The sequence below is a fragment of the Branchiostoma floridae genome, chromosome 5 (assembly GCF_000003815.2).
Source record: "Branchiostoma floridae strain S238N-H82 chromosome 5, Bfl_VNyyK, whole genome shotgun sequence".
Classification (NCBI taxonomy): domain Eukaryota; kingdom Metazoa; phylum Chordata; class Leptocardii; order Amphioxiformes; family Branchiostomatidae; genus Branchiostoma; species Branchiostoma floridae.
Genome location: NC_049983.1, coordinates 20441455 through 20452768, shown reverse-complemented (window position 1 = coordinate 20452768; position 11314 = coordinate 20441455). Strand labels below are relative to the sequence as shown.

At 39.7% G+C, this 11314-nt stretch overlaps 1 protein-coding gene across 1 annotated transcript; it reads right to left on the bottom strand.

Annotated features, from left to right (window-relative positions):
* Positions 1-7533: 7533 nt before the first annotated feature.
* On the bottom strand, positions 7534-10940 carry LOC118416585. Its single transcript, XM_035821740.1, has 2 exons — positions 10295-10940; positions 7534-8673 (listed from the first exon to the last, which is right to left on the bottom strand). The coding sequence occupies exon 2, from the start codon at positions 8651-8653 to the stop codon at positions 7805-7807; it is 849 nt and encodes a 282-aa protein (XP_035677633.1). The 5' UTR covers positions 8654-8673; positions 10295-10940; the 3' UTR covers positions 7534-7804.
* Between the last annotated feature and the right edge of the window lie 374 nt (positions 10941-11314).

Here is an 11314-nt window from a genome sequence, read left to right as displayed (position 1 = left end):
GTGTTTTGAATCAAAATCGGTTGGGTACCTGGCAACAGGAGAGGGCAGTGCTGACCTCTAGTCGACCAGGACCCATCATGCCTGCCATATCTTATCACAGCTTCAAGTCAACATGAGCTTCCTCCGTAGGCTGGCACTTGTTCAAAGTTTGCCATGTGTAATCTGTGTTTTGTCTGGCATTGGCCAGTTTACTTTGGTGAGAGGGGACGTCTATAAATGACATGGGCCCCACTCACTCAAACTTCCTTCTGATAAAATTGACAGCTACGTGACATTTCCCCTCTAGAAACAATTGGGGGAAAGCTTTCCAACTTCAATTGTTGGCTATTTGGTACAGCCAATAACATTGTTTTAAGTGCAAGGGAGGAGGCACCAGCACTTACAATAGGGAAGTATTAGGGGAAGCAGGTACAGAGTGGCCTGGAAAACTTGACACTTACTTTCCCCATTTCTTTGGACAGTTTCCAGATGTCTTGTATGGTTGTCAATCAAAATTGACTGCCTTCAATGAAAACTGCTCTGGAAGTGTTGACAGAAATTATCAAGCAAATAGGAAAAGCTTATCAGCACAGCTAGGAAATAATTAATCATTGTTTGGATAAGGCCACAGCAAATCTATTTGTTGCTCCTAGGATTTGCCTTTTTTGAAAAAAATTAAATACAATTAAGTCCCTAGAAAAAAATTAAACAGGTTTTGATATCACAAACGTATGAATAGTGCCACATACACATCATTTCGGTCTAAAAACAATTCAGAACAGTAGTAACAGATCAACGGGGCATGCAAAAAGCTATAAAAAGCTGAAAGCTTGAATAATCCCCTTTTTGAAAAAGTTCTTCTTTTTTTCGACCTGCCAGTCCAATTTTTTTCTGAACAAATCCGAGAGGCAACAAATAAATTTGGTGTGGCCTAATGACATGGAATACACCTTCTTATACGGTCATGGAGCATATATATTAATACATTGGAATATACATTCATACATAGTTGATATTATGGACATACATAAAAGTTAACTAAATGCTCCATGATAATATCATAACTTTATGAAGAAAAAAAAATGATGCAGGCAGAATAATGAGTAAATTAAAAGAAGCTGGAAAGCCAGAGCTTTGAAAGGCAATTGGTATTGGCAAGTATGGTAGCTATAAACTAGGACAATTAAATGTTTCTTGGAGAACCACTTGAAAGCTCCTCCCCTGTCAGACCACTGCCCCTCCCTGCCAACCTGCCCTAAGTACACAGGTCATCCATCATGGGAGGGGGACTCCATGTCACCTATAAATCAGCTCCAGTCACTGCAAGTGGGTACAGCTGGCGTGACTCACCTGCTGACAGGGCTTCTTAAAAACATGTCCAGGTCATTCCTTCTTGTTCCTTCTAAGGACATTATAAATCCACTAATGAAGTTAGAAATAATACGTCCTACTATAAACTTGATATAAGTTTGGGTAGAAAATACAAGTGTATGGTTTAAAGTGTAATATAGTATCAGGAAATCACAGTTTCCACAGGTAAAACTAGGGCAAAGTTGCCCGTTCGCTAGAACAAACTAAATGTTTGACAGCCTGTCATTGCATACTTCCGTTTCCTTTTTTAGCTTTATGGACTGAAATGGGTCAGCTACAAGGGCATAAAAAGAAAGGCTCCGCCCTACGTAAAGCTATCAGTGCTGGCATTTTTTTATTACTGATAAACCCAAAAGTCATTACCCACAGAATATAGTCTAGATTGAATATCATTACTTTTAGTAGATATTCATAAAACTAGTGATTCATAGAAGTAGGATATCCTAGTCCATAAAAGCTTAGATATAATAGCACAGTTCTTGTGAAAAATAGTAGTTATCATCACCTGATTTTGACAGAGATTTCTGTTAACGTTATCAGAAGTGTTTTATATTGTCTGGACTCTCATTGATCTGGGAAATACTAAGAAATGAATTGGTAACACCTAAAATCCTATGATGTGTTGTTCAGACATAATCTTGAAGAGAAGGAATGATTAGACAAGATAAGGGCCTAAAGAATGAGTGAGCTGATATACTAGTATACTGTCTTTAATCATTCATCATGGATGATTCATCATAATACATAGCCACTTGTTTTACGGACGGTTCAGTGTATTTAATAGGATTGGACATGTGTACTTAGAGAAGGGCTAAAAGTAGGCAAACACCGGTCAATTTAATGTTCAAACCACTTCTCCCACAAAGTGATAAATTCCACACTACCTTTTTATTTTCATATCAATAAAATAGAATTAAAAAAACACAGTTCTTTGCTTTATTCCTTTATGTGTTGTTTGACAATTCAAAGAGTTCTTCGGTTGTCGAAATTTAGCTGTATAACATTATGTACAAGATGTGAAAAGTCCTGGTTCTAATTTTCCTTATATACTCCTGGCTCTAAGTTGCAGAGAGGATTAGGCCACACCAATTTAATTTCTTGGTTCACGGATTTTTTCATAAAAAATATGGAGCGAGAGGGCGAAATAAAAATAAAAATAAAACTTGTAAAATGGTTGGGGTAAAGGTAACGACTAATCCAAAACGTAAAGAAAAAAAGTTTTCAGCTTGAAAAAAGTACAAAAACACTATTTTTGTACAGTAACAGCACCTGTACCCACACTTTAAGGAGCTTATAATATAAAGGCCAATTTGCTACACCAGAAAGTTGGTGAATGGTTTCATTAATGGTGAAAATTTGCTGAGTGGTAATTTTTATTTTTATTTTTTTTCCCAAAAAATAGGAGCGAGCGAATCCGTGAACCAAGGAATTAAATCGGTGTGGCCTTAGAAATGAAATGGAAACCTCTGATGCCAAATGCTGGTAAAGCTCGGGGTAAAAAGTTCATGCGGCTTTTCCTTTGATTTTCATGACCACACATCGCCCTCTATAATGAGAGATGAGTAAGATACTCTAGTACCTTATGAATGTTACGTCTGTTACATAATCCACTCTAATTTAGGGATTATCCTTTTAGGTTTCAATTCTTCGACCGTTGTTTCAGACTATCCCCCAAACATGCACCATATGCTTAAGATTTGGCCATGAAGCAAACAATCGCATCTCTACAGTCTGTGTTATCTGGAACATCAGGACCAGTACCCAGACCACATAAATCATACTTTTTGTCACAACTCCATACATATTTCATAGCTTTCTGCAAGCCTTACTGATTATGGCCTGATACCAACTATACAGTGGTTTTCAGAATTGTGATAACGTTAGATGATATGAAGTAGTTTTCTCATTTACTAGTATAACATTGTATAATTACACGTAGACAGATCAAAGACAGACCAAAAGCGTATTTTTTCCAATCTCCAATCAAAATCATTTTAATTTTTCAATCATCCCATAACATAGATACAGAACTATAGACGCTTGCTTCATTTTTAGCTATTATAGTCATGCACAAAGATTAAGCTATTTTCATCTTGAGTCTATATGTTCTCAAAATGTAACTCAGGGGTGAATTAAACGTGACTTGTACATTAGACTATTTGCCCCAATTGTAAGTAAAGTAAGGTAATAGAATTATAATGATCCTAGACGATTCTATTCAATTATGGTCAGACAGACAGCATCGCTGTCTAGTACAAGATATAAATGGGATATCCATATTAATGCGTGTTGTATAAGGGGTATTTTAAAAGCCAAAATAAAGGCGAAAATTCTAAATCACGTCTCAATTTCAAGCAAAACAAAACCCAGCACCTTTAAGTAAATCAGCATTTTTTTTAAAGGCACTGGATGGAATAACTCATCCAAAAACCAGGACCAACAGAAAAGTTTTGGTCAAAGCAAAAACCACTGAGACCCCTTACAACGTTAAGTTCTACCTATAAAGGTTCTACCTATAATACAATATGGGCAAAGATCATATGTTGCTGATTAAAGTATCATAATCAAGTGGTCATGGGCAGGTCGCCTGGATGCTAAACCAATTGAGTGGAATTTTCCATGATGTAATACATGATTTGATCTAATTTCAAGGTTGTGTACCTGGACACAAAAGATGGTATTTTGAAGTGGGGTGGGTGAAAAAAGAAATTTAGATTAAAATATGTAGGAGCTGAGAAAAACTAAAAAAAAAAGAAAAGAAACAACAACCATTTTATTCTTATTTCATGTATGACTAGCCCCTGACAGTGGGAGATTGAGTAACACAGGGTAACTTAATTCTCTGAACTGAATATTTCATCCCTCAACATCTTCTAATGTCTCAAGAACATCTGTTAGCCTTGCAGTACAATTCCCACGGGCCCGGCATTGAGAAGCTGAATTATTCATTGAAATTGGTCATGACACCAGTGATGCTACATGTACTTCAGGTGAAGGTCACACCTCTCATGACCTTGACATTGAAATGACCTTGGTGCTTAATCATAATGCTGCTTGCATTGACATTGAGATGTCATCAAGAGATAATGTTAACAGCAATTAGATATCCCTTGTAACACTGCAACATGATATTAAAGGACATAGATCAATGTTCACCATACAGCTAATATTCTCCTCATTGATAAATTTCTCACAGATCTAAGTAACAATGACGCAAAGTGGCTGTCAATATTTTTGGAATGCCACCTTAGAATGACGTTGAAAAAGATCAGTATGGTTTAGGCCTTGGTGTTGCAATTTTGGATACCTAACTGATCGTAGCAAACACATGCAGACCACAGCAGCTTAGGCCGATCACTAGCGAAGGATAAAATATTGCCAATCAGATTCTGAGTGATGAAAATGTTGTAGAATTGTTCTTCTCATTGTTCTGCTACAACAGAAGAAGTGATGTAAAATGTATGATTAAAACATGAAGTTCAATAAACTTCTTTCATTGCAAATGCCTTTTGCTTTATTGTTCTAAACACTGCATACAGTACCAAGCATCAATTCTAATACATGTTTTTTTTACACCTAGTCTATCACTTTCTCTCTGTTAAAAAGTTCTGTCCTTTATTTTTAACAATGCTCCCTACCAAACTTTTTGAATGTAATGGCTTACTGCCCAGTCTGCAGGGTTCAGTCTCTCACAGTGTCTGCAGCACTAATGGGTACATGTAATGGTCTGCAGACTGGAAAGGCAATAAAAATGACATCAGACTTGAAGGCACCCATGTGGTTTTCTTCCTGTCCTTCCAATTGGAGCTTTCACAGCTTTGAAAGTTAAGTGCTGGGTCACCATTAGTGGCAAGAAATATTCCTTTGAAATGTCACTTTTTTCCATTGATTAGGGAACTTTCTCTGTGCAAACTGGATAAACTTGTGCTGGTTATTACAGTGAGGGTGGATAATGGTTGAGAACACTTTGTTTCTTATTGCTGACAGAAATAAAATAATTCTAACTACCCAGTATGTGTGGATAATCAACAAATTGTTATAGCTCTTTGGATGTTTATGACATCATTTACTTTGAATTCCATACAAAGTCAAAACGTTTTGATGAGCAATTATAATCAAGTACAATAGTAGCAGAATTACTAAGACTTAAATGAAGACTGATTGTTAACTTCAGAGAATATAAAGAGCAGATAAACACTTCCTCTGCCTTCATCCCAGCATCTGAGTGTTTGTCTAAGAGCTAATGAGCTGGTGTGATGTACTGTCCTATATAGGACGTCATGCATACTTAATGCTGACACAAAAAGAACATTTAGAAGCCTAATTAAGCAGAAGCAACAATGACTCACGAGTAACGATGGCATGGCACAGATACCTCAGACATACAGTCAATCTACAACAATTGTTCATTCATTTTTGATGAGATGAAATTATCATTCTGAAATGGTTTTCCCCACAACAATCAATCATCAAAGCTTCTGGGTGCGTCAGTTTAAAATGTCAGTTGATTACATTTGCGGAGGAAATGGTGCAGAAGGAATTGCACGGAACAAAAGATGCAAAGATAACCTTTCATCACAGTTGGTGAGGGTTAGGCATACTTCGCACGCAACATAACCGGCAATCAGTGAAAGACAAAATGGGGACACCATTATAAAGTAATCTTGTCTGTCAACGTTATGGGTATATATCATGTCTGATAAGTTGGTGCCATGATAAGTATTTCTTAAATGACATTGCACTTTAATTAACGGCGGCACAAACTCCATCAAGGCCTCAGAAAATGACCTGGAGATGAAGGCGGTTGCGAGAAGGCAAAAGAGCCAAAATCCATGTATAACAGCTGCTTGTGGCAAACTGTACAAGATCACAGCCGGACTGGTCGCACATGGCCGAGTCGAACTGATCGTCCGACATTACACTTTTCTTTGACAAAAATGGCTGTTAAGTAAAGGATCATACCATAATCTACAATAATGTTATCTGAGTTAAGACTGTAAATACTAATATGTGGACCCCGCTAATTTCAACAAACACTTTTCATCAGAATAATAATCTCGGGTTGGTAATGGTCTATAAGTAAATTTTCAAGGCACTCCGAGCTTCGTTTGTAGGATAGTTCTTTATAACCTCCTTGTTCTAACTGAAGGACAATGTGAAAAAAAATCAACACTTCATTAACGCATTGTCTAGACCGCATTATCTAAACAGGTATAGCGCAGTCACTCATCCAGCCATTCATCCCTTGCCCCATCACCTGAGGTGCAAGTCCTATTGTTTACCAGGCTCCTGCCTTCCGGACACGTGTTCCACCTGGCTGGGAGAACACAACACGCAGACGACACGCCGGAGTGGCGCCGCGGTGTTGGGTGAGCCTCCGGCGTGGGGAGACCACAGAACTGCGCGCATGGATAGCGATCTCCGACCCGGGAAAACTCACACATTCCCCGATGAGTCATCGTTTGGGTTAGCTAATGACTAAGGACAAAGTTAAAGATAAGAAAACATAACAAGACGAACAGAGAAAAGGAAACATTCGTCTGACACACGCACAAAACCGCGCAAATAAAAGACCGAAGCTCGCTCGTGAAACTGCTTGGAGATTTACGTCAATGAAGGTAAAGCATCCAGATGCGCAATACATTTAAAAAAATTACGTCTCTGTTAGGGACCTTACAAAGTTGTTTAACTTGTTTTGTACAATCATAACGATTGAAGAGTAATACAAGACTTTGAGTTTGAAATGAAACTAAAACAACTTAAGTTACAACGATGACGCAACAATTTTATCGTAGACGGTAAACGAAAGACAAACTTGATTCAAACTTTGTTGTGTTGTAACACTAAAAGTAAGAAAAACAGCTTCTTTTTGTCACTGGAGAACGCAATTGTAATTTACCCTAGGCTTGTAATTCACGTTGAACAGAGACGATCGTAGGTTTCGACTTCCATGCACAGGCTTTGGACCACTCCTGACGTCACAAGTCCTAAGATCTGTGTGTGTCAGGAAAATGGGATGAAGTCCTCGGGGAAGCCGGTGGATACGGCCGAAAATTCTTTGAGGCACGTTTAATTTCCTTTTGTGTCTGATACTCCATCGTAGTGTTCACGTCTTACTATTTACTTCAAGTGCAGTTTATCAAGAGTAAGAGAGAAGTATATAAAATTGCGATGACAAACATGTACTGGTAGCCATTGGATTTTATTGTCTCATCAATACAGGGTCACGAAATTTGAACGACAAAGTTATGGTTTAAATTTCCAATGAGTTTATTACAGTGCTGACTATGAGTGTTTATATACGTACACAAATGTTTACAGCGTTTGGTGTATTACCAGAAATGCAGATAACAAAAATTGTGCAGCTCGGACATGTCCTCATTTACAGCTCAACTAGCTTAGCTTTACGGAAGCCACGAAGATAGCGTATCAGAAGATAAAAATGCAACATACGTCATAAGAACGATAAGAACACGAGCAGGGTCGTTATAACGAGAGCGGAGTACAGCAAATCCCGCTTCAGTGATTTCCAGAGAAGCGATAAAGTAATTCCGTTACCACACGATAAGCGTGCCAACTCTGTGCACGCTACGATCAGATATATGACATCAGACGACATAAAAGCGAGGTCTCTCAGCACTTGATGACGTTCTCCTCGCCGTAAGATCACGTTGAGAACAAATTGGTCAATTCCCCCGGCCAGGATGTGCAGGAGGGCAATGTCCAAGATGACGAGCAACAGTCGTGGGGACAGGGGTGTGGCTTCATCCAGCTGCCACACCACCAGGAGCGTAGACATCAGCTCCGTCAGGCTGAAGAACATCTGATGCGGCCACTGCGAGTAGAAATCGTCGTTATAGTACCCCCACATCACCCACCATGAGTAGTAGTGCGAGTGGATGACAGATAACAGCAACACGAGCATCGACAGCCTGAGCTTGCTGGTTTGAACGATGCGGATGATGTAGCAGATACACTCATGTACCAACAGAATGGCGACAACAGTCAGGGTCCACATCTTCAGCGCCTGTGGCGTGATGTTGAAGTACATGTGTTTGTAGCCGCTGATTCCCATCTGGTAGGTCCCCTTGAAGACGGTGTCCCAACACGGACAGGTGCAGCTCTCCCTGTCCACGGGGGGTTTCTGTGGAGACCACGTCTTCAGGATGACGCCGAAGTGAAGGTAGTTCACAAGTACGAGGAACAGTGCGGAAGACGCAAAGCCTAGGACCTTGGGACTGGTGATCCAACTCCTCCATCGCATGGGCTGTTGTGCGGCTCCTTCTAGCAAACCTCCTCGCATATTTTCAAGAACAGAACAACCTGTGAAAGACGGGCGTTCCATAGTTAGAGAAATAAAAGAATTAAAAGCTCACACTACAAAAGTTGTGATTCTACAGAAGTTGTAATATGGATTGGGCTTACGCGAACGTATAATATGGATCGAAGCTAAGTATGGATCCCAATAAAGTGAAGTGTAAAGCTTTACAAACGAATTTTAAGTGAGATTGTCATTAGACCACTTCAAGGCAATGAACTAAGACGTTGGAAACAATTGTACACGGAGATTTTGGACTGTAACCCTTAGGTGTGCACTGTGGAGTATCTGCTCACTATACTTAGGTCACTCAATGTAGAAAGCCTCAGACTGTAGAAAGCCTCCGACTGTATATTTTGACGCATTTTTTTTGTGTGTATAAAGAATGTAGATGACGGAAGTATGTCTATGGGCTGTAGTTGACTGAAATTGAAATTAATTGAAACATGTTGCAAAGAATTCGAAGCTTTAAATGCTGAAAATGTTGAATTTAAAACTGGTAACAAGACGTTTGTAATAGAAAAGTTTCATCGGTGGCTGTGTACATCTGCTGGGTCACCATACCAAACGCTACTCTCAAAGCAGAGGTTGAATCGCGCAGATACATCAGTACAGTCAAACCTGTATTAGGGGCCACCTCTACAGAGGGGCCACCTGTCCATAGTGGCCACTTTTTGTCGGTCCCTTGGGTATTTTATCTACAAGTTACCACCTCTATACAGAGGCCACCTGTCTATAGTGGCCAAATTTGTCCGCTCCCTTGAGTGGCCGCTATAGACAGGTTTGACTGTAGTCGGAAAAATTACACAAGAGCGCCCGTGTAATTTTTCCGACTACTACTATATCTGCGCGATTCAACCTCTGCTTGGAGAGTAACCAAACGCCTCGTTTTGGCTAGACTGTAGTGTTTTGATACTTGACTGTAATTTGAGAAGTCCTATTGTGTGCGGGTGGCGTTTCTTTTGGGGGGAGGGGGGCTTGCGATGGTAAATTTGCATGGGATTTCCTTGGAGGCTCTTGCCTCTTTGAACATTGATTTTGCTTATTTGGTCGTGACCAAAGTGGGTTGCATAATAGCGTTTTTGGGGGTAGCGTTTTGTATATCGTGCATAATTCACATATTTGAGTCTATCTTTCTCTTGTACGTTTTTTTAATCACAAAGACACCCGTCGGACAGGTTTATATGTCTCTATCCCGCGCCAATTTAGGGCGGTGACCTGACGCCTGTTGCGTACATATAACGCTAATGAATCAAACCGTCTATTGTACGGCGCCCATTTAATATTTGTGTCATAAATATTCTGCTCTTAACAACCTCAACATGGGTCACATCAAGGACATTCCTGTTCATGTTAGCATATTGTGCACAAAATGTAACGTCAGTTGTAAACGTTCTACTTATAACGCAATTGCTAATGATTTTCGAGCTGACAGGTTGTCTGCCGAAGTGACAGGCATGCACAGAAGAAACACAAAACCACAGATAATGAGGCAATACGACCAATTATGATTACATGTAGTAGTGTTACTGGGAATACATTGCTTATTACCAAGCAATTTCTACATCGTGTGAGGCTTGGGGAAATTGAAAATGCTTAAGAAAGAAGGTTTTATTTCTAACTCACCTGTAGGGTTGGCAATGATCAAAACAAGTCCTCTTGATACCTGCGATTTGAATCCACCTGTCGTGACCTCAACGAGAGATGAACCATGTAGATTGACCCCTGACCTTAGGCAAGTCCATATACAACGTGCTATAAAAACTTGTGTTGATTAAACAGTTGCCAGAAAACCAGCAGCAAACTATGGACACGCAAGGCCGCCGACTGAAATGTCGGACGAGCTTGATTTCTGGAAAAATCGAAGCTTTAAAAGAAAACGAAGCAGACACCTTCCCCACCAGGTAGAGAGTATTGTGTTCCGTAAACAAATTATTCACGGTAAACGACACCGCCCGAAAGTCGTTCGACAGGTCATTTGAGAAGAGAGGGGTGTATGCCACAGACGCATCAAAAGACGGTTGAGTGCGGTAAGATTTGGGAAAACATAATTCAGAAAGGATACTAAAAGTGAGATGTCATTACTAGCAAATTAGCTGTAAAAACAACAACAACGAAACGCAGTGTGGGTTCTGTTTTTCCTGAAGTCTCAAAGACTTGCTCGACCGGTTTGGTAGGCAATGGCTATTATTGTTGGGTCACCTGAACTTAAGCCGAAATGCACTAACCACCTGGATAATGTCGCTTTTCAAATGAAAAAGATGAATAAAAAACACACATGTATTTGTAACGAAATCAGCCTGAGAAGACACACTTTTTAGTATTTAAGAATCAAGAACCCCAATTCAAATAATGTTTACAAAAGGCGTATTTCTACTTGTGTATGTGAAGTCTACCTGAACAGAATACACAACAAGCATCAACACCACAGACTTCCAAACCTGTTATGACAGCGCGCGGCGCAGCTGACAGAGGTTAAAGATGCCCGTCGGAAACAAGCTTCCTCTAAAAAAAGGTGTCTCCCGCTTACTAGTGAAATATTCACAATCATATAGAAAAGAACGGGTGTCTCCCGAGTTTCAGTCGCTTTTGATCGGCGCATGCAAAAAGTTAAAAAAACAAAATCCTGATTTTCTTTTTGAGAGA

Excerpts from the sequence above, each read along its gene's own strand:
- LOC118416585 (XM_035821740.1), bottom strand. The coding sequence starts at position 8,653 with ATGCGAGGAGGTTTGCTAGAAGGAGCCGCACAACAGCCCATGCGATGG.